This window comes from Eleutherodactylus coqui, chromosome 1, assembly GCF_035609145.1.
Source record: "Eleutherodactylus coqui strain aEleCoq1 chromosome 1, aEleCoq1.hap1, whole genome shotgun sequence".
Lineage (NCBI taxonomy): Eukaryota > Metazoa > Chordata > Amphibia > Anura > Eleutherodactylidae > Eleutherodactylus > Eleutherodactylus coqui.
This window is the reverse complement of record NC_089837.1, coordinates 368,364,486-368,389,280: the sequence shown is the minus strand read 5'-3', so window position 1 is coordinate 368,389,280 and position 24,795 is coordinate 368,364,486. Positions and strand designations below refer to the sequence as shown.

The 24,795-nt window shown below is 42.4% G+C and overlaps 2 protein-coding genes across 2 annotated transcripts in view; one reads left to right on the top strand and one right to left on the bottom strand.

Moving 5' to 3' along the window:
* CFAP47 (cilia and flagella associated protein 47) overlaps positions 1 to 24,795 on the top strand; it is a 508,792-nt gene that overhangs the window by 407,431 nt on the left and 76,566 nt on the right. Inside the window, exon 57 of the mRNA XM_066577980.1 lies at positions 9,664 to 9,820. Coding sequence (XP_066434077.1) covers positions 9,664 to 9,820 — 157 coding nt within the window. The remainder of the gene's footprint in view (positions 1 to 9,663; positions 9,821 to 24,795) is intronic.
* AMELX (amelogenin X-linked) overlaps positions 1 to 24,795 on the bottom strand; it is a 677,225-nt gene that overhangs the window by 583,717 nt on the left and 68,713 nt on the right. The gene's annotated exons all lie outside the window — the stretch shown is intronic.

The window sequence follows — 24,795 nt, the reverse complement described above, 5'->3', positions numbered from 1 at the left end:
TATTTTTGAATGGAAAATTATTCTTAATAATAGAAGGTTAAAATCCGTTAAAGCAAGATTACTTTCATCCTCATTGATGAATTAGTAGAAAAAGTCAGGTGTTGGTAAATAGACCATCCCTTAGGCATCCCTTAGGCACCACTTCATAAAATATAGATAAAAGATTCAGACTGAAACCATATCCAGTCTGCTTCCTATCATTGCATTTAGGATAGTATGAGTGAGACTACTGAGTTATGGCTGTTAAGATCCCATAGTTTGTTTTTTGTTTTTCAGGTCTTAGAGGAAATGTGTAATATAGTTGAGTGGAAGCAGTCAAGCAGCTTATTCACTGGTTAGATGTTAGATATGGTTCAAATTTTAGCCTGTCAGAAAAGTTTCTGATTCTAAAGAATAATTTATTGCTTCACTGACTAAACTGTCTAGATCAAAGAAATAAACCTTGTGTAGTAAATAGACAGCATGAGACTGGAGTAGTGAAGTGAGAATTTGCCCTTCAGCTTACCCATACTGCTCATAGTTTATAACTGAACAAGACAGTACTCACTAGAGGATAGACAGTGAGAGGAATTACTAGTGCAGGAGGCTATTTCAAAATATACCCATTGTAGAATTTGCAAAGAAGTCAGTTGTGCAGCCTTTTTTTCAGTTGATTTCTGGGAGTCCTAACCTGGCTTGGACTGACTATCTTTTGTTTCTGTCACTTTCTTGAAGGGCTGCTCTGAGTGACTGCAAAAGAGCCAGGGGGTTACTGTTTCTCCTTGTGGAGAGCACCTAGTACCTAGTAGGTGTAAGGAAATTTAAAAACTTTTTGTCTTCTGATGGAAAAATATAGAACAAAAGCCTCAGTGGTTATAGATCAGATTGTCATCCTTCAAATCAAAATATGTATAACAAGTGTAAAGATTATGTATAGAGATGAGCGAGTATACTCGCTAAGGCTAACTACTCGAGCGAGTAGTGCCTTAGCCGAGTATCCTCCCGCTTGTCTCTAAAGATCCTGGGGGTGGGGAGTGGCGGGGGAGAGCGGGGAGGAATGGAGGGGAGATCTCTCTCTCCCTCTCTCACCCCTGCTCCCCCCTGCTCACCGCCGCAACTCACCTGTCACCCGCGTCGGCAGCCTGAATCTTTACAGACGAGCGGGAGGATACTTGGCTAAGGCACTACTCGCTCGAGTAGTTAGCCTTAGCAAGTATACTCGCTCATCTCTAATTATGTAACTATAGTTATTTATTTTGGAGCTTCTGTCACATATGGTGAATGATACAGGAATGATACCATCAGTAGAGCAGTATATGTGCTACTTGATTTCCAGCTGCTAAATTGATTGTGCATATGTCCATCCATAAGCTTACCTTAAGGCCCATTTAGACACAATGATTCTCACTCAAAAGTCGTTTAAAAGCCATCTTTTGAGTGATATCGTTGTGTCTAAATGCACGGCCACCTGGCACTTTTTGTGCACTTTTCACTGATCGCTGACTTTTAGCTTGTCTACTGTATACCCCACTCGGAGCACTCAGCTGTATATAACAGCTGAGTGCTCCGAGAAGAGAACAGCTGCATACAGAAGATTGTGGTCCCGCTTGACTTCTGTATACAGCATGAGCTTCATTCACACACTAATACGCTGTTAAGTAGCTAATTAGCTACTTAATAGTTTATGCAAAGTGAACACACAAAACCAGGGGCGTACCTAAAGGCTCAGGGGCCCAGATACAAAAGTTCAGCTCGGGCCCCCCCACCCTGGGCCTCCATCCCACACTCCCCTGTACCCATACCTAGATCGTGCTGCATACATGATCTGCCCCTTGGCGTAATCTTCCCAAACATGACGCATTTCCTGAACATGAAAATTTGTCTGTAGCCCCGCAGGCCACTCTAACACACACACCGCTTTTTACCGCTATTAGCACAGCGCCCCGAGTGCCGTACTAACCGCGGTACAACACTCCCATAGATTTTAATGAACTTACTCAAATCTGCGCTGGAACACGGTGTTTCTAACACTGTGATTTTCGAGAGCTGTCTGTTCTGTTCCTGCATTTTCGTGGTTTTTAACACACGTCATCACCCATCACAATGATGGGGTGCATTAAAAAGCACTGTCAAACGCTGTAACCTGTGTTCGAAAAGGCTGCTTGAAATTCCGGTCAAAATGCCACGATTTCGAGCTGCGTTTTCTGAACACATGTGTGAGAGCGGCCTTAGGGGAGGTCATGTTTTTGTTGTACTTTAGAACCACAATAAAGAAAAGCACATAAAAATCCTGCATGCAGTATTTAAAGATCACGTACATTATTAAGGAGCTACAGGCACAATTAAAAACTGCATGTGGTTTAGATGCGTTTTTTTATTGTGTGTAAAGTGTGCAAATAAATACAGTAAATCCAGGGAGATGTATAACTTATACCAGAGAGAGCAAGATATAGATAGATAGATATGAGATAGATATATAGATAGATAGATAGATAGATAGATAGATAGACGGATGGATGGGCAGATAGATATTCGATGGATGAATGGATGGATAGATAGTACATAGATAGATATGATATAGATAGATGGATAGATAGATAGGAGATAGATAGATAGCTAGATAGATATTGGATGGATGGATAGATTATAGATAGATATGATATAGATAGATATGAGATGGATAGATAGGAGATAGATAGATAGGAGATAGATAGGAGATAGATATGAGATAGATAGATAGATAGATATGAGATAGATAGTATATAGATAGATATGGGATAAATAGTAGATAGATAGATAGTAGATAGATAGTAGATGGATAGTAAACAGATAGATATGAGATAGATATGAGATAGATAGATGATAGATAGATAGTATATAGATAGATATTAGAGATGAGCGAGCATACTCGTCCGAGCTTGATGCTCGTTCGAGTATTAGGGTGCTCGAGATGCTCGTTACTCGAGACGAGCACCATGCGGTGCTCGTCTCAATTAAACGAGCACTGACCATTGAATTCAATGGAGCCAGCAATACAGCAGGCTCCATTGAAAGCAATGGGCTGCCGGCTAGCGCGGGATGAATTTTCGGGAAGGGCTTAAAAATATAAGCCCTTACCTGAAAATCATCCTAAAATGTGTAAAAAGTAAAAAAAAAAATATATATACTCACCTTGTCCCGGCAGAACGATGTTAGCCCATTGAATTCAATGGAGCCGGCAATACAGCCGGCTCCATTAAAAGCAATGGGCTGCCGGCGATCGCACAATGAATTTTCGGGAAGGGCTTAAATATATAAGCCCTTCCCTGCAATTCATCCAGAAATGTGTAAAAATGAAAAATATATATATACTCACCTGGTCCTGGCAGACGGAGTTCAGCGCGGCCGGCGGCAGTCCTCCTGAACTGCTCTGAACAGCTGTGAGTAGTATTCAGCAGCCGGGGATTTAAAATCCCCGCCTGCTGAATGAGCTGCCTCTGATTGGTCACAGCCTGACCAATCAGAGGCAGATCTCACTCACACCCATTCATGAATTCATGAATGGGTGAGTGAATGCTGCCTCTGATTGGCTCAGCGCAGCTCTCAGCTGAATGACAGCAGTTCAGCACCACAGTGCACGGGACAGCAGGAGAAGACGCGGCTGTGCCCCTGCAGCTGAAGGGAGGTGAGTATCTATTTTTTTTGTTTTTTAAATCACTTTTAATTCATTTCCAGGGAATGGCTTATATGTAAAGCCCTTCCCTGGAAAAGAATTCAGGTGTGCCAGCGGACTATTGTCTTCAATGGAGTCGCCGGCAGCAGCAGCGGCTCCGTTAAAGAGAATGCCTGCATTTTTATTCTTTTTTACACTAAAATCTTTCTTTTTCAGGTAAGGGCTTATATTTTTAAGCCCTTCCCGAAAATTCATCCCACGCTCGCCAGCAGCCCATTGCTTTCAGTGGAACATGCTGTATTGCCGGCTCCATTGAATTCAATGGGCTAACATCGTTCTTCTCTGCCAAAGCTGTTACAGCTGTGGCAGAGGAGAACGATCTTAATGCTGACATAATTTTTCATTGTGCGATCGCCGGCAGCATATTGCTTTTAATGGAGCCGGCTGTATTGCCGGCTCCATTTAATTCGATGGGCTAACATCGTTCTGCCGGGACAAGCGGAGTATATTTTTTTTTAAACTTTTTACACATTTTAGGATGATTTTCAGGTAAGGGCTTATATTTTTAAGCCCTTCCCGAAAATTCATCCTGCGCTCGCTGGCAGCCCATTGCTTTCAATGGAGCCGGTTGTATTGCCGGCTCCATTGAATTCAATGGGCTAACATCATTCTGCTCTGCCACAGCTGTTACAGCTGTGGCAGAGGAGAACGATCGTTATGCTGACAGTGGGGGGGGGGGGGTCTCACTCTTGCCACTATTGTGGCTTAATAGTGAGACCTCGGAGCCCGAAATGCAGCCCTGCATGTTGCTCCTCGCCTGCCCTATCCATTTCTGTGTTTTTTACATGACTTTGGTGATTTGCTAAGATTTTCACAAATGAAAACCTTAGCGGAGTACCAGTCATATACAAAAATGCTCGAGTCGCCCATTAACTTCAATGGGGTTCGTTACTCGAAACGAACTCTCGAGCATCACTGAAAGTTCGACTCGAGTAACGAGCACTCGAGCATTTTTGTGCTCGCTCATCTTTAATAGATATATATGAGATTGATAGATAGTAGATAGATAGATAGATAGATAGTAGATAGATAGTATATAGATAGCTAGATAGTATATAGATAGATAGATAGTAGATAGATAGTATATAGATAGCTAAATAAATAGTAGATAGATAGTAGATAGAATATAGATAGATAGTATGTAGATAGATAGATAGATAGATAGATAGATAGATAGATAGATAGATATGAGATAGATAGATAGATAGATATGAGATAGATAGTAGATAGATATGAGATAGATAGATAGATATGAAAGATAGATAGATAGATAGATAGATAGATAGATAGAGGAGGGAGACAGACAGATACACACACATATATATACACTTATCCCAGGGCTCGGTCCACTTCTCCTCCATGTGACAGCAGCAGCAGGAGAGGTAAACTCAGCAGGAGAGGTAAACTCAGAGGCTTCCGTGCAACAGGAAGCAGGGGGCAGCACATAATCACATGATCATTTTGCCCTGCCGTCCCATGTGACCTCCTCCCTCCTCCCCTGCCGCCCATGTGAGTACCTCCCTGCTCTTCCTCTCAGGCTGGCAGTTCTCGCTGCCGCATGATGGGAATCTTGCTGCAGATAGAACAGCCAGCCATTAATGCACTGAATGTGCATGTGGGCATGGCGGAGGCGGCCTCGGGGCCCCCTGAGCGCAGGGGCCAGGTCGCCATGGCGACCCCAGCAACCCCTGACGCTACGCCTATGCACAAAACTATCACTCATGCTCACATTTGAGTGAATTTTGAGCGATCATCTTGCTGTGTAAATGCACACAATGATTATCACTCAAAAGATGTCTTTTGAGCGACTTTTGAGCGAGAATCGTTGTCTAAATGGGCCTTAAGACTGGTTGTGAGGTCACAGTGATCGACCATACGTTTAACATACTTGGCATATCACAGCAGATCACCTGATTAAAATAGTCGCAATGTCACAACATCATACAAACACTTTTAATACTTTCGAACATTTTATGTCACAGTGCATATCTTACCTGACAAAAATCCACTTGTGATGCCTCAATATCTCACCTTATGGAAACTCACTTGTGATGTCACAGCAGGTTACCTGACTGAAATGTGCAGGGTGATTCAAAAAGAATCCATTAACTAGTGATGATCATTGCTGTGTAAAAGCACAAGAGCGATTATCGCTGGGACGACCTGTCAGGTATCTGTGCCCAACAGGTCATCCCAGCGATTTTCGCACGAGTGAGTGAAAACGCAGAATTATGAAGCCAATGATTTTCAATGGTTTCATTCCCATTTGCAATGTTTTCAGTCCTGTGATGTGGAGTGGGGAAAAAAAATCATCTTTCAGCGTTTTGCTTTTTCTTATCTCACGTTTCCCTATGGAGCCTCCTTTTTATCGCATCACAAAGCACAAACGTGTGATTTTCAGGCAATGCAATGCATTTTTAACATTAGAAACTCATATTGTCTATCGCGAGAGAATTCGCTGTGCGGCACTGATGTTTTTGCAAAAAAAAACAAAACATTGCTGACACTCAGACATCTCATGAGCAAAATTGCGATTTTGCCACGAGTTTCTTGTGGCGATATCGTGATCACCCGTGTGAAGGAGCCCATTTAGAAACAACTGATCTACAAGTTGTGGGCTATTTTTGCTCTTCATGTATATAGGCTTTCTATAAGACCTCATGCTCTATAGGATATAAATTCAGAATACAGGTCCTATAGGTTGCTATAACCCATACTATAGCTCTACTTTTACACAGAGACTTTTTCTCATTTGACCGCCCTCGTCATTTATTTCAGTTGCGTTTTGCATAGTAATACTTTTTTTTTTGTTCCCTTTGAAAACATTCAGAACTGTTCAGAATTGATAACTGTCACACTTAAAGGGGTTGTCTCACGAAATCAAGTGGGGTTATACACTTCTGTATGGCCATATTAATGCACTTTGTAATATACATCGTGCATTAAATATGAGCCATACAGAAGTTATTCACTTACCTGCTCCGTTGCTAGCGTCCCCGTCGCCATGGTTCCGTCTAATTTCGGTGTCTTCTTGCCGCCTTGTACGCGTCATCGCGTAGCTCCGCCCTATGACGTGTTCCGGTTCCAGCCTCCTGATTGGCTGGAATCGGCACGTGACGGGGGTGGAGCTACGCGATGACGCGTACAAGGGGGCGGAGCCAAAACGCAGATGCTGCCGAGCGGAGCTGAAGGGAGAAGACGGATCTGCGCAAGCGCGTCTAAAAAAGCAAGAAGACACCGAAATTAGACGGAACCATGGCGACGGGGACGCTAGCAACGGAGCAGGTAAGTGAATAACTTCTGTATGGCTCATATTTAATGCACGATGTATATTACAAAGTGCATTAATATGGCCATACAGAAGTGTATAACCCCACTTGATTTCACGAGACAACCCCTTTAAGGGGAAAGGGGACTTGTTATTTGTATAGCGCCAACTTATTCCACAGTGCTTTTAGATAATTGTTTGTTTATTGCCCCCCAGCAAGCTGGGTACTCATTTTAACAACCTTGGAAGGATGGAAGGCTGAGTCAACCTTGAGCCAGCTACCTGGGCCATACAGGGAATGAACTCGCAGCCTTCAGGGCTTCTGCACACTTGTGATCGCGATATCGCTGTGTTTTTTTTAATACAAATGTCAATATGACTTTCTAATATTCCAAACGCTTCGCACAAAAAACGCAAGTTTGTGCTTTGCGATTTTTGTGCGATGCGTTTTAAACATTAGAAAGTCATATTGACATTTAGTGTACAGGAGCCCTTAGGGTGTGAGTGAAAGCTTAGGACTGCATTCTGCTGCCTTAACACTCTGCGCCACACGAGGCCCTTCAGGCTTAAATACTTCTTTAATGGCTCCTGCACACTTGCGTTTTTTTTGTGCGTTTTTTTCATGTCTTCTAAACTTCAACCTCCTTCCCTCCTCCTTTCCACCCCTTGCCGGGTCTTTGCAATGGGAGGTTGTGGGATGGGGCTGGAGTTAGTTGCTAAGCTCCTGCCCCGTCCCGCCCACTCCCACTGTTGGCAGCCGACAAAGGGTGGAGATGGGCCAGGAGTTTAGCAAGATAGCTCCTGCCCCCTCCCCTTGCCAAGAGCCAGCGAGGGGGCGGAAAGGGGGAGGCAGTTTAGCAGAGCTAAACTGTCTATCCTTATTCGACGGTATCCCGGGCTTGGCGTATATTCACCGGACCTGGGCCGTCCGAACGGGCGCACAAATGGGAGATGCAGCCGTGACCTGCTCATGGCTGCCTCTCATTCACGTATTCTGGCCATGAGACAGCCGTCTGAAAATTGCCTACGGTCGTGTGACAGAGCCCTCACGGTGAACATACTGATTACATATGGATTCATGGACATATTGGAGAGCAGCTTGATCTGAGGATTCTATCTATCTGATATCAATCATTTAATCATGAGTAGAAACAGCTGCTATGTCATTGCATATTGCATCTTTGTGCACATCCTATAGCGTGATCATGGACCACCTTGTTGTTTCTATATGATTCATTCAACCATAAATTGAACTGATTGCTGGGCTTCTTATGATTGTGTTGCACATGTAAGTTTGCATACATCCATATTATATATACTAATTGTTGTGTTTCTCTGGGTACTTTTAAGTATTAATAATAAAATATAGATTTTATAGGATTTTTTTGGCAGTGATATTTCATCTTCTGACCACCATGATGGTTTTATTTTTGCCTTGACGAGGTGGTGTGAGAGCAGTTTTTTGCTGGGCAAGCTGTAGTTTTAATCACTTTTTATAAAAAATTTTTTATAACAGAGTGACCAAAAAAGCGCAATTTTGGCGTTTTGGGTATTTTTTTCTTACGGTGCTCACCATGGGATAAATAATCCATTATTTTAAAAGATCTAACTTTTGTGGACACATTGATAATGACATGATTATTTTTTTGTCTGTTTTTTTTTAAATGGGAAAGAGAAGGGATAACATTTTAATATCTGTATTTTTTGTAATAATTAAAAAATGTTATTCAACTAATTCTTACTCTTTTTTTTTTTAGTTTCTAAAGTAGACCTGAACTGGTGATCATCTGATCGCTTATACAATATAGTGAAATACTCCAGTATTGCAGTTTATTGCGTTTCAGGAATTCTATTAAAACATGCCACAGACACCTAATAAGCTGAAATGTATGACAGCCTCGTAGCCCTTCACAAAGACCCAAGCTGCCATGAGACATAAACAGCACTCCATGTTCTCATTGCTGTTAAATTTGACAGCAGGATGTAAATGGTTAACAGCTGTGATTGGAATTATCTCTGATCGTGGCTGTTGTGGGCAGCTGTCAGCTGGACTTCTGGGCTTGCTCTAAACAGACCACACTGCCAAAGGTCATCCATGTACATCCTTTAGGGTGCATTCAGACCACCGTATATTGGCTGGGTTTTCACGCCCAGCCGATATACGGCATCTCTCTTTGCAGGGGGAGGAGGCTGGAAGAGCTGGGAGCAGTGCTCTGAGCTCCCGCCCCCTCTCTGCCTCCTCTCTGCCCCTCTGCACTATTTGCAATGAGAGGAGGCGGAACAGGGGTGGGGCTAAGTTACGGGAATTAGCTCCGCCCCCATCCCGGCTCTCCTCATTGAAAATAGTGCAGGGGGTGGAGAGGAGTCAGAGAGTGGGAGGGAGCTCAGAGCACTGCTCCTGGCTCTTCCAGCCTCCTCCCCCTGCAGAGAGAGACGCTGTATATCGGCTGGGCGTGAAAACCCAGCCGATATACGGCCGTCTGAATGAACCCTTAGGGTTAAATCTGTGAATAATGTCAGATATGTGGCATCTATCTATCTATCTCATATCTATCTCATATCTATCTCATATCTATCTATCTATCTATCTTTCTATCTCATATCTATCTATCTATCTATCTCATATCTATCTATCTATCTATCTCTCTATTTATCGTTCAATATTTGCATATAATTAAATTGAGACATTTTTATTTTTTAACAGCTTGAAGAATGGATCTTCCTCGTTTCGGGCGTAGGCCTCATTCCTCAACCTATGGAACCAGCAAGCATTAGCACCAATGTTGGAAGCCTTGCTTCAATCAACATTTCCTTTAAGAACCCCACAAATGAGAATGTTTTCGTTGATGTTATTTTAACAGGTAAAGTACTTTGTTAACAGCTGTTTAATAGTAAGATTACAATTTGTACAAACCTACAATTCATTAATTAAATTAAATCCTGCAGACAATAGCGAAAGGTTAGATGTATAATGAGATGGTGAAAATGAACAAGCTTCACTATTTAATAATGATGAATATCTCAATAAATCTACTGTCTGAAAATCATAAGGAAAATTAATAGCCTAGAAGTAGAGAAAAAGCTCTCATCGCAACACTTTGCATTCCTTGGGGTTAAGGGACATTCTCATTTGGCAGCTAGAATCGGCAGCTGCGCATTTATTAGCGTCTATAATTGTATTGTCTTTTCACTTGTCATTAATGATGAAAAAGTAGGTGTAACACTGATTTATAGAGAGTTGGTGTACTTTGTCCATTTATTTCTAATTTATAGTGTGCAGTGTTGTAGATATAGTGCATGAGTGTCAGATTTCAGCTGCGGAGAACAGTTGAACTTCTAATAAGCTTTTCTATTGAGCATATTTATTTATTACATATCACTTAATCATATTCTATGGCGCTGTCCACTGACTGTACACTTTAGGGCTTATTCAGACGACCGTATATCGGCCGGGTATTCACGCCGGCCGATATACGGTGTCCCTCTGTGCAGGGGGAGGAGGCTGGAAGAGCCAGGAGCAGTGCACTGAGCTCCCGCCCCCTCTCTGCCTCCTCTCCGCCCCTCTGCATTATTTGCAATGAGAGGAGGCGGGGCAGGGCTAAGTTCGGGGAATTAGCCCTGCCCTCGTCCCGCCTCCCCTCATTGCAAATAGTGCAGAGGGCCGGAGAGGGGGCGGAAGCTCAGTGCACTGCTCCCGGCTCTTCCAGCCTCCTCCCCCTGCAGAGAGGGATGCCGTATATCGGCCGTCTGAATAATCCCTTACATAGGTCCCTGTTCCAATTCAATTGCAAAGCAATTCACTTAAGTATGTGTTTGAAATATGGGAGTTAACAGGAGAATCTTACGGTGGCCGTACATGCACATTGTCACAAATTTTTGGGGCACAGCTTATGCAAATGAAAATGGTGACAACATGTTTCACATGTACAAGCTATTTCCAAAAACAGCATGATAAAATTCTGGTAAGCTATTGGTAGTACATGTAGGTGTGTTCACCATTAACCACTTAAGGACATGGCCTGTTTTGGGCATCAGGATGCAATGATTTTTGAGGGATTTTCATCTCCACTTTTCAAAAACCGTAATTCTATTTTTGTGTTGACATGGCCGTATGAGGGCTTGCTTTTGCATAGTAGACTGTAGATTTATTTTTAGATACATAATACATAATTGTAAAACTGCTATAATTTTTTTGGAGGGAAGGAAGAGAAAAAATTTCAATTCTGTCATTGTTTCTTTTTTACAGCATTAATCTTGCAACATAAATGAAATGATACATTTTTTCTGTGCACTGGTACAATGACAATGATACCAAAAATATTTTTTTAGGTTTTTCTACTGAAGAAAAAAACTCACTCTTTGTTGGACAGTATTATTTTTTTTACATCATTGCATTCAAAGTCCCATAACTCATTTTCCATGGATGAAGCACTGTGAAGATTTGTTTTTTGCATGACGAACTGTAGTTTTTATTGGTATCATTTTGGGGTACATACAGCTTTTTGTTCACTTTTAGGGCTTATTTCCACGAGCGTATCTCGACTGGCGTTTGCATGCCCAGTCGATGTACACTTCCGTCTGAGCAGTCTCACTCTCCTTCCCCCTCACCGTCTCGCTGCCTCTCTCCTGAGCGGTTTTCAAAGGGAGTGGGTGGGTCGGGGGTGTTGCTAAGCTCCCAACCCCTCCCCGTCCCTTGTCCATAGCCAGCAATGAGAGTGGGCGGAACAGAGCGGAGCTTAGCGCCGCCCCTCCCATTGCAAACGCCAGAGTAGAGGAGAGAGGCAGAGAGTTGGTGAGGGCGAGGGAAGGGGGAACTGCTTAGATGGAAGTGTATATCGGACGGCCATGAAAACTCCGGCCGATATATGCTCGTGTAAATAAGCCCTTATTGTGTTTTTTTTGGAGGCAAAATGAACAAAATAAGCATTTTGCCTCCAGTTTTCATGTCTCATAGTAACATAGTATGTAACATAGTATGTAAGGCCGAATGAAGACATTGTCCATCTAGTCCAGCCTGTCTATCCTACTGTGTTGATCCAGAGGAAGGCAAAAAACCCCAAGGCCAGAAGCCAATTAGCCCTTTTGGGGGAAAAATTCCTTCCCGACTCCCTAATGGCAATCAGACTGTTCCCTGGATCAACCCCTAATAGTTCCTACCTGCCTGTATACCAGGATTGACCCTTAACCTAATATTTATATCCTGTAATATACTTCTTCTCCAGAAAGACATCAAGTCCCCTTTTAAACTCCTCTATCGATTTTGCCATCACCACTTCCTCCGGTAGAGAGTTCCACAGTCTAACTGGTTAGACTGTCATTTTAAACCTTTTTTGCCATGTAGGAAAGTGTTTTCAACTCATTCTAAAGGTCGTTACAGATACGATGATAGCAAATATGTGAGGTTTTTTTTAGATTTAACTTTTTTTATACAGAGAAAAGTGCCGAAAAAATTGTTGTTTTTTTTTGTAACATTTTTTTATACTATTTTTTTCTTCATTTTTACGTTTTTTATGTCCCCATAAAAACTCTGATCACTATGATACTTCAGTGTGAACATGGCCATCGACAGGGTGACGAGCAATATGTTGCTAGTTATTTAATTTCAGCTTACCAAAAAATAGTGATTAGTTGATCAAAAGTCAACTAGTATAATGTTACAATTGGTCCTATTTGAACAACTTGTGAACAAATTAGCAATAAGATCCCCTATATCAACAATATCTCAATAAGCTATTAATGAAGAATCATCGCTTTGCGTAAAAGCAAACGAACGACTGTCGTTTGTATGCTTCAACGACTTTTATAATCGGCTATCTGAATGATAGTTGCTCCGTTGAAAGGCACCTTACGGCTTTCGGATTAGTTAAAATTATGACATACCATATCGCTTGATTTATACAATGAAGTTTCCCTTTCAATTTGTGTTTTACCTTAGAAGAGACTGGATAAATAATAGGGGTTAAACCAAGACCTGAACTTTTCACCCAGAGAGTTTAATTTAATTTAATTTCTCTTTAGCTTCTAGCAAAAATGTGCTAAACTACCCTGAACTAATTTTTCCAGCGGGAAGTCCTGGGGCTTGTGTTACCAGGCTCTCACTCTCACTTTCCTCTAATAGATTTTTGGAGCAACATCTGCTAAGACACTATTCTTCCTACATAAGGATTTAAGAGCATGCATACTTGGGCATAAATAAATGGCAGGCAGCACGGATGCAACTACTTCCCTGCATAGCGAGAACTGATTAAAAATAGAGGTCATTTAGAAGTGGTTTGTGTTGAGAAACTTTTTGCTTTCTGCCCCATTAATGTAAATGTGCTAACACTAGTAACAAAGAGCGGCAGACTGATTACCCAGCATATTGCATCCCACAAATCTGCAGTCGAATATGTGCAAAAGCAGCTACAGCACCCAGAGGCAGCTATGCCTGGTTTAATTCCTGTTTGAGATGTCTGTAACCTTGTGAGAGTTACTCTGTCTGTAAGATGCTGAGGCAAACTTCATTTATTTTCTGAATAGATACTGTTTACCTAGAATTCTGTCTGTTTTTTAGTACCTTTTGTACAATTGTTTTCAGTTTTATATAATTTCCGCTTTATTACCACTTTGTCACACACTAAAGGCCCATTTAGACACAATGATTATCACTCAAAAGATGTCTTTTGAGCGATAATCGTTGTATCATTTACACAGCAAGATGATCGCTCAAACATTGAGAGATCACCTTGCACTCCGAGCGGAGGATGCAGAAGACAGGCGGGGCCGCTTGTCTTCTGCATCCAGCTGTTCCCCGCTCAGAGCGCCCGGCTGTTTTCTGCATCCAGCTGTTCTCTGCTCAGAGCGCCTGGCTGTTATACAGTCGAGCGCTGCGAGCTGAGGAGGCAGAAGACAAGCGGGTGGCCCCGCTTGTCTTCTGTATTCAGCTCTTCTCTGCTTGGAGCGCCCAGCTGTTTTACAACCAAGCACTCCGAGTGGGGTATGGAGAACACAGCTGGACCGCTCTGTTCTTCATACCCAGCCTGTCATCAAGGAGCGGGATACAGCTGAAACAATAGTATCAACTGTATCCTGCTGTGAATCCCTGATAGGGCACATAGTTGTCTTTCAGCATGCTGAAAGACAACGATGAGCGACAGCTTAACAAAAACTGCACGATGTCAGTGCAGTTACACACAGCGATTATCGCTCAAAAGACGGCTTTTGTGCCAATTTTGAGCGATAATCGTTGTCTAAATGGGCCTGTATTTAATGCCATCTTAACTGGCACGATGTGCTACATTATTATCATAGCACGCCTGTGCTATTTGTGTAGCTTGGAAGTCATTACACTACAATAGGCTGCACAAAAGGGAAGGGAGGACTTATTATTTTTCTAGCGCCAACTTATTCTGCAGCGCTTTCAGGTGATTTGTTTATTACCCCCCAGCAAGCTGGGTACTCATTTTACCAACCTCGGAAGGATGGAAGGCCGAGTCAGTCTTGAGATGACTACTTGAACCTTGCAGGGATTAAACCCACAACCTTCAGGTCGTGAGTGAGAGCTTAGAACTGCATTTCTGCTGCCTTAACACTCTGCGCCACATGAGGCCCAAAAACAAATAACAATGTGTAGACTTCAAATACCAAATAGTGAACAGTGAGGACCTTAACAGGAAATCTTAGAACATGGAAATCCGCTGCTTTCCTTCTTACCAAGAAAACATGGACATTGTGGGGAAGAGGCAAATACATGGACAGGAGTGCTGCTGTTTTTGGAAGAAAGCAGCCATGTTTTTCTAATTCTGGACAACCTCTTTAATTTTTATTTTGTATTACTTTTGTTTAATGTCTGCAAATGGACTCACAATAGTTTAGTTATAAATGGAAGCGATGATCCTTTAGAAGGATTGTTGATTCAGTGATTTTTTCTGATCACCAGATTTGGAGTCGATAAGGATGTTTTTTCCTTCTCCTGGATTAACATTGCAGATTATAGGCTGAACTGATTGGACATTTGTCTTTTTTTCATTTTCAGTTTTCATATGCTCCAGTTAATAATAATCCTTAATTGTATAGCGCCAACATATTCCACAACGCGTAGTTACCCTAATGTGAAAAGCAAAAATCAGAATTTACTCCCACAAGCAGAGCTTCAGAAGAGATGAGCGAGCCTACTTGGTAAAGCAGTTATTCGAGCGAGCATCGCTCTTCCTGAATAACTGCTTAGTGATCCGAGCAGGCTCGGATGGGCTGCGGGGGTGCGCAGGGGGAAGCGGAGCAGATCAGGAAGAAGAGAGAGAGCTCCCCCCTAACGCCCGCAGCCCACCCGAGCCTGCTCGGATCACTAAGCAGTTACTCGAGAAGAGCGATGCTCGCTCAAGTAACTGCCTTACCGAGTAGGCTCGCTCATCTCTACTTGAGACATATTTGCTTCTTCCCCACAATTTCCATGTCTTGCTGGTAATAAGGAAGGCGGTATATTTCCATGGTATAAGATTGCGTCTTGAGGTCTACATTGTTCATGGAAAAGTGATATAGTACCAACCTAACGTCTAATTCACATGAACGTATTTGCACAGGCATTTCCGCATGTTAAAATGTCACATGTATAACGCAAGCAAGCGATGCATTTGATTTCAATAGCTTCATTCAGACAACCATGTTTTTCTGTGCTAAATATATGTGTGTGAAAAAATAGGACCTGTTCTATCTTTCTCGACCATATCTTTTATGGGTGGCGGGAAAAGATAGGTCTTGACTAGAGATGAGTGAGCGTACTCGGAAAAGCACTACTCGCTCGAGTAATTTGCTTTATCCGAGTATCGCTGTGCTCGTCCCTGAAGATTCGGGTGCCGGCACGGAGCGGGGAGCTGCAGGGGAGAGCGGGGAGGAACGGAGGGGAGATCTTTCTCTCCCTCTCTCCCGCCCGCTCTCCCCTGCTCCCTGCTGCGACTCACCTGTCAGCCGCAGCGGCACCCGAATCTTCAGGGACGAGCACAGCGATACTCGGATAAAGCAAATTACTCGAGCGAGTAGTGCTTTTCCGAGTACGCTCGCTCATCTCTAGTCTTGACCTATCTCTCGCCATATTATGCAGAAAGCTGCCGAAGACGCCTCTGGCAGCTAAAAATAAGGGAGGAGGAGGGAGTTACCCTGCGTACAATGCTGGGAAAAGAAGACAGTTTGCCCTAATTAGGCATTTTTTTGCCATTCCAAGCGTTTCTTCCATTGTTGCTTGCCATTGTGCAGCATGTTTTTTTACATGCACGCTGCAGTACTCGATATCAATGGCTTTAAAGATGCATATTACGATTGGGGCTCAAGGTTGTCAAAAAGGACTGTAGTAGTTGTGGTAGCTCCAGCTCTCTACAGCTGTGCAAGTGAATGAGTGAGAGTCCTCTACTGCAAGGACTGCGAGTGTTGAGCACTGTGTAAAATGTTGAGTCCACGTAGCTGTGTCCCCGACATTAAGTTAATCTACAGTGCCATATAAAACCAAAGACTGCAGATAATAATATCACAATAGGTTGTACAACATGACAAATTCAGTTCTAAAATATGTGGATGTGAGCAAATACTGCGGTAGATACTAAAGAGCAGAGCTGCATGTATGGATTTTAGTTTAACAAATTGCATTGGTTATGGTACTTTAACCCCTTAGTGATCAAGCCTGTTTGCGCCTTAATGACCAGGCCAAAGTTTGCAAATCTGACATGTGTACTTTAACATAGAATAGCTCCGTAAAGGTTTTGCATATCCAAGTGATTCTGACTTTGTTTTTTTGCCACATATTGTACTTCATTAAGGTGGTGAAAATAGTCCGATTTAATTTGTGTATATTTATTAAAAGTGCCAATATTGGGAAAATTTTGAAAAAAATATTGTTTTTTTCACATTTTCAATTGTAATATATCAAATATGTGCAAACATACTGTACAAACTTTTGCTAAGATATATTTCCATCTATTTACTTTATTCCGAATGCACATTTGAAAAACTTTTATGTTTTTTTAACCATTTAGGAGACGTACAAATTTAACATTATTTTTCAGTATTTTGAGGAACACTTTATTTTCCTGCACCAAGCTAAGATAGCAAGGCCCATAGGTGTCCGAATAATAGATACCCCCACAAATGACCCTATTTTAAAAACTACACCCCTTAATGTATTCACTGAGGGGTATCATGAGTATTTTGACTCCACAGTTTTTTTTCAGGAATTAATTCAATTTAGAGGAGAAAAATTAAAATTTCATATTTTTGCAAATATGTCATTTCAAAGACATATATTTTTTTCTATAGTTTACATGAAAATGAGGATTTACACCCCAAAATGGATCCCCCTGTTTGTCCTGTGTTCAAAAATCTACCCAATGTGGCCCTAATCTTATATCTGAGTGCACAACGGGGCCCAAAATGAAATTAGTAGTCAGTGTCTTTCAGAACAGAAATTTTGCTTGAAGGTGTTTTAGGCCCCCTAGCACACATGTAGAGTTCTTGAGTGCCCAAAACCATAGAAAACACCCACAAATGACCCCATTTTGAAAACTAGACCCCTTAACGAATTTATCTAGGGGTGTACTGCCCATTTTGACCCCACAGTTTTTGAATGAATTCAAACAAAGCAGTAGGAAAAAATTGTGATTTTTGTTTTTTTGGCAATTCTGTCATTTTAAAAACAGCTTTTTTTGTACAGCACACATGTGAATGAAGACTTGCACCCCAAAATGGATACCCCTGTTTGTGCTGTTTTCAGAAATATACCCATTGTGGCCCTAATCTTATGTGTGGATGCACAACAGGGCCCAAAATGAAAGGAGCAGCCGGTGGCTTTTAGAACATAAATTTTGCTTGAAGGCCTTTTATGCCCCATAGCACACTTGTAGAGTTCTTGAGCGGCCAAAACAATAGAGAACCCCCACAAATGACCTCATTTTGAAAACTAGACCCCTCAACGCGTTCATCTAGGGGTGTACTGTGTATTTTAACCGTACAATTTTTGAATAGATCTAAGCAAAGCAGTAGGAAAAAATTACGATTTTCATTTTTTGGGCAATTGCGTCAATTTAAAAACAGCTTTTTTTGTACAGCACACATATAAATGAAGACTTTCACCCCAAAATGGATACTCCCATTTGTCCCGTGTTCAGAAACGTACCCATTGTGGCCCTAATCTACTTACAGGACATATGGCTAGGCCTATAATGAAAGGAACACCTGTTGGATTTCAGGGTACAACTGAATAAATTCCAGGTCCCATCGCCCACTTATAGAGCCATTGAGCAGCTTGAACGATAAGGAACCCCCTCAAATGACCACATTTTGAAAACTAGACCCCTTAACAAATTCATCTAGGGTTATACTGCGTATTTTGACCCCACAGTATTTGACTGAATGTTATCAAAGCAGAAGGAAAAAATTACGATTTTCAATTTTTTTGAGAATTTTTTCAATTTAAAAACAGTTTTTTTGTACAGTGTACATAGGAATGAAGACATTTACCCCAAAATGGATACCCCCGTTTGTCCTGAGTTCAGAAACATACCCATTGTGGCCTTAATCTACTTACAGGACACATGGCTAGGCCTATAATGAAAGGAACACCCGTTGGTTTTCAGGATACAACTGAATAAATTCCAGGCCCCATCGCCCACTTATAGAGCCATTGGGCGGCCAAAACTATAAGGAACCCCCTCAAATGACCCCATTTTGAAAACTAGACCCCTTAACAAATTCATATAGGGGTGTACTGTGTATTTTTACCCCACAGTATTTGAATGAATCTAAGCAAAGCAGAAGGAAAAAATTACGATTTTCAATTTTTTTGGCAATTTTGTCAATTTAAAAACAGTTTTTTTTGTACAGTGTACATAGGAATGCAGACGTTCACCCCAAAATGGATCCCCCTGTTTGTCCCGAGTTCAGAAACATACCTATTGTGGCCCTAATCTACTTACAGGGCCCATGGAAAGACCTATAATGGAGGGAACACCCGTTGGATTGCAGGGCACAACTGAATAAATTCAAGGCCCCACTGCTCATTTGTACGGAACAAAAATTGACTCCCTAAAAATATCCCCCCCCCCTCCGCGCCCTTTTCAGCTTTCCCCAATCTTAGATAAAAGTAATAATGTGAACTGTGTGGTATTTCCGAATACAGGGATAATTACAGAGGCTGGTTGGAATGGGCACATGGGGCAATAAAACCGGTATCCCCCCTCCTCTCATGCTTTTTGGGGGTCATTTCTTGACCTCAGTGGCGGGTATGGGGTGTAAAAAGTGGCGTTTCGTGAGTCTTCGTAAGCTTGTGGAGGTGTGGCGGTCTCGCACAGAAGACGCTCAACAAGCTGCTCCTGGAACTGCAGGAAGGCAAGTGTTCCCACGGCTTCTTGTAAAATACGTATTACAGGTAGCGGTCTGAATAACGCCGGGCTCACGCAGCCGTAGGTGGTATCCGGTTGCGGAGGCCCGCAGCGGATCCCATCTGTGAGCCCGGCTGTGACCCTGCGTACCTACGACCGTGTAATGTACTGCGCATAACTGCCTACTCACACAGGCGGTCATTCGCAGTACAAATTATTTTTTTTTGTTTGTATTTCCCACACCGTCGCTTAGCAATGACGCGGGTACCCGCAGCCCGTACACAATGTAGTTGCGTATGGGCTGCGGGTATATCCACGACCACGGAGCTTAATGGGCTCTATGTTGAGGATATCCGCGGTAAAATAGAACCTGCTGCGGTCTCTTTTCTGCAAGTTGATTACGCAATTCCAACCCACTAATGTGAGTGGAATTGTGTAATCCAATGCGATTGATCTGCGTATTACTGCGGATCAGACGCATGCGGAATCCGTAATTCCTATCCGGTCAAGTGAGATCGACCTATGTTAGATCGCTACTTTTTTATTACGTGACCGGGGACCGCTCAACGAGGCCACCCGTCACTGCTCCATGCTCTCGGCGACCGTTGGTTGCCGAGAGCAAGGAGATTTAAAGTTTCCTGGGCTCCCCGACTCCTGCGCATGTGTCCGGCATTTTGCCAGCGGTCGCATGTGCAGAATCCGGGTAAGTTCACGGAGGAGGATGTAAATATGGAGATGCAAACACGGGGTGCAAATATATCGGGGTGCAAATACGGAGGCCTCCGGTAAAAAGTTTCATCTCCTCTCACCGATCGCATCGGTGAGGGGAGATGAAACTTCAATTTTTTTTAAAAACTTTTACGTGATCGCCATTATCCATTGTATATTGGCGAACACGTGACCAGGAACTGCTCACCGCGGCCCCCTGTGAAATCTCCAGGCTCTTGGCTAAGTTTTGTAGCCAGGAGCAGGGAGAATTTCAATTATCCTGGCAATCCACAGCTTTTGCGCGTATAAATCCGGGGGCCTTATGTACGTACTTTCATCCTCCCTCACTGATCTGATCCGTGAGGGGAGATGAAACGTACGCTTTTTAAACTTTTTAAAACTGTTTTTTCCTTTTTTTTTTTTTCACTTTTTTACACTTTTTTTTAACTTTACATGATCACTGTTATCCATTGGGTAACAGTGATCATGTCCCCGGTATAATCTCTCTGCTCCTGGCTACACATGGCAGCCAGGAGTAGAGGGATTTTGAATTTCCCGGGGCTCGAGCCCCTCTGTGCATGCGCCCGATGTCAATCATTGGGTGCGCATGCGCAGAGGGGGACTTCGGGTCCCCAAACATCTGGGACAATGGCGGACCTGAGGTGAGTATTTTCACCTCCCCTCATGGATTGGATTCATGAGGGGAGGTGAAACTAGCACTTTTTTTTAACTTTTTTAAACTTTTCGTGATCGCCGCTATCCATTGGATAGCGGCGATCACGGGGCCCCGTGGTCCCCGGTAACATCTCCTGGTTCCCAGCTACTTTCAGGAGCCGGGAGCCAGGAGATTTTGAATTTGTCGGGGGCTCTCGGGCTTCTGCGCATGCGCGTGACGTCATCGTCTGGCGCTCATGCGCAGAAGAGCAACGGTGGGTCCGGGAGGACCAGATCTTCGGGGGGCAGCGCGGAGAAGGCGAGTGAGTATTTTCAGCTGCCCTGATGGATCCGATCCATCAGGGCAGCTGAATATCTAACTTTTTAAGCACTTTTATTTACTTTATTGTGATCGGCGCTATCCATTGGATAGCGCCGATTGCAATGCCGGGGGGGGGGTCACCGCAGCCCGGGATGACAGCTCCATGCTGTCGGCTACCTGCGGGCACCGACAGCATGGAGCTGTCATGTCCATAGCCCACGGGGCTTTATTCTCTGTAGGACGCATGTTTTTACATCCTCAGAGAATAAAGCCCACTTGGGCAGGACGTAAAAAGACTATGGGCTTGTCGTTAAGGGGTTAAGAGCAATTTATCATTAAACCATGTCAGAGTTTGCTCGAGCAGCCTGTTTATGCATGTAGATACATTTTTTGCTCGCTAAATCTTTCAGTTGTTTGCATTCACTGTACCACTGATTGAGAACAACTGAATGATCAGTATTTAAACCTACCGAATAGCGAACAAGATGATTTTCATGCTTCCATATTCATGCTTGATGATTTTTATGATTCAATATTCGTTCATGCAAATAAGGAAGATGGAACAATACCTCTGCAGCGCCACCTATTGGATTGCAGCATTCCTTCAAATCAATGTCAGACCCTTTATAAAGGTCTTTAAAACATTGATTGGGAATAGCAAACCAAGCCAGAAAACCATACACAGGCAGCTGTTTCGGGGGTTTTGCCCCTCATCAGTGTGCAGTAGGCTTGGCTGGTGAGAGGCATGTGACGTTGGTCAAGAGGGCTGTCGTTGATCAATCGTTGGTTGTGTTTACACTGAATGTTTATCATTCAAATTTGAACATTCCAGCAATGTTTTCGAATAATCGTTCTGGGTAAACGCACGTTTAGGCCACTCTAACATAGGTGTTTGTCCAAATACTGCATTTTTAAACACAGCATTTTAGAGTGTTTTTAATGCGCCCCATCATCACAATGGGTGATGTTGTTCATTAAAAAGCACCGCAACACAAATAAATAGAACATACAGCGTTCAATTTAGCGTGCGTTAGAAATGCTGCGCTAAAACACTCGTCTGAGAAACTCCATTGAAATCAATGGAGGCTCTGTACAGCCTTTTAAGCGGGTGCTTGAAACGACTGCTAAACGCTGTAAAAAACACCGGTGTGAGAGTGGCCACACTTGTGTCAGATTTCTGAAAAACAAATAAAACTGAATGGCAGCCAGAGGATTTGGCATTGTTCATCCTAGAATATTTTGAATGTAGGATCAACTTAATGTCTGCTTTTTTCTCTTGTATTTATCTACAAGGAATACTGTGTGTGCTTTGTGCGCACATTTTCAGAATGATTAAAGAATACATTGATCATGTTCTTCTGCCTGGCTTATGCCCTTGTTATATAAAAAACTGTAATATTTTTAGAAATGTTTTCAGATGAATAGTCTCTGTGCGCTCCTTGTTTTTTATATTACATACCTTGATATAATAAAAACAACCATAGAAAAATGTGAATTTTAGACTAATTGCACTGAATTAGATGTGTATTTCTATTATTACTTTGTTATGTTTTATGTTAAAAACAAAAGCTGACGGAGTTGAAGCTTGGCTTCTGTACTGAATGGCCGTATTCCTCTGAGCTGTCGCTAATATCCATTCCATAGCAGCTCACGGTGCTCACATCAAATCTCTTTGGAAGCCTTATGTGCCAAGTGGGCTCCCTTCTCATTGCCTAAAACAATGACCCCCAAGAAAAGCAAAGTTATCACTCCCAAGAAACTGACAGACTTCTTCAGTTCTGCAGCGTGTAACTCACTAGATGGCATGGAACAACAAGTCTCCTTATCACCAGTATGTTTGTCCCCTGCTACCTCACAGGAGAGCGTTCCTAACCAGATGAGGGTTTACAGCAACTCATCTTCTTCAGACCTGCTGGGAAGAGAGGGATCCTCTCCTCCCATTAAGCCTCTTCTATTACAATAGGTCCTACTTCTAAAAAGGGCATCCAACATGCCCAGGTGGAGGTGTGTGACTCAGAGGCACAAATGTCTAACTTGCAGTCATTGCCAGGTTCATCACTTCTAATATGCTTAAAGATCTGCTTCTTTCCCTACAAATAGAAATATTTAAGGATATGAATAAGATTGCCCACCAACTGCAAATAAATCTAGATGGCATGGGTACACTCACTGCGCACATGGGGAAAATGTGCAAATTTTCAATTGCACATCATGATCTAGTGAATGCACATACGTTCATTGTGGACCTGGAAGATAGATCCCTACAAAATAACAGTATGTTTCAGGACATCAGAAAGGCATGCCCCTCCCCCCCATCCTTCCCCAAGAGTCTCCCCAAATTCCTGCTGGAACGGTTTCAAACTCTGCTTCGTTCTTTGTCTATATTGGATTTTGCAATTGACCACGCACACAGGATCCCGAAGACAACATTCGCTAAGAAGGATGTCCCACATGAAATTGTAGCATGCATCCATTTTTACCAAACTAAGGATAAGCTTCTTGCTGAGGGTGGGAGGAAGAGTAAATTACCAGCCCCCTATGATTCGATATTCATATATACACTGATCTATCTCATCAAAAACTCCAAGCTTTCACAGTCACTTTATGTGCAGCTAATATTAAATACCAATGGGAATTCCCTGTCAAGCTTATCAATCGCAATGGCGTTTCTTAAAACGCCTCCACTCTTTCAAATGTGAATACCCCTGCGGGCAATATGGCTTTTTCTCTCAGGTCTTCAAGGAGGTTGGTAAAATTTAAAAAGGCATAGTTATACTTGGTGGAGATTTAAACTCCATTATATATCCCTTTCTTGACCATTCTTCTGGCACTAGAACCACTTCTACTATTGTTCCTCTTTTGAAGAGGATGGACCTTTATGATGTGGGGCATTGTCATCATTGCTTTGAAAGGGACTCCACCTCTCTTTTGCAGCCTCGTGCTACCTATTCAAGAATAGATATATTTTATCTCAACCAACGGGGTTTGCAGAATGTTATAAGAACCGAGATTGGAACCATTATGTGGTCTGACCACGCTCCCATTCAGATTGTATTAAATGACAATTTATCCTTTTCTCCTTTTTCTCCTTGGTGACTTAATGAATATATACTCTCCCACGCAGAGTATAAGGATTTATTGGAATCTGAGCTGGAAGCTTTTTTAAGATTAACGTTAACTCTGTCTCCAGCACATTCTGGTATTTATGAGAGGGCTGGTTTTGAAATATAGTGTTAGACTTAAGAAAAAAAGACAACAAGAATTTACTATTCTTTTTTCTCAAATCTGTCTTCCAAAGTCGCAAAATAAAATGAATCCCTCTAATGTAAGGTCAAAATGAGTTGGCGAGCTTACAACTTAAATTACAAATATTATTGATGCACAAATGTGACTGTACTTTTGAGAAACTGCAGATGCATTTTGATATACATAACAACCGTACAGGTGCTCTTTTAGAATGATAATTAAAGTGGATCAGGTTTAAGGAGAAAATTGGTTTTCTCCTTAATGGTCAAGACCATAAAATTTCACATCCACAGAAAAAATTAATGACCAATTTGAAAATTATTACTCATCTTTCTATAACCTCAGGGAAAATATGCAAATGAATATTCATCTCTCTCTTGTGACTCATTAGGGGAAGTTCCCTTTTCAATTGGGAGCTTCCCTTGTCCAAGTAAGTCTGGACAGGAAGCTCCAGGGGTTTCTCTCATGGCTTATCACATTGTTCATCTAAGTAGCACAGTCTTATATGTTTTTTAATCCTTTAGGCCTCGTTCACACAAGCGTTGTTTTGCTCGCCATTAATTGA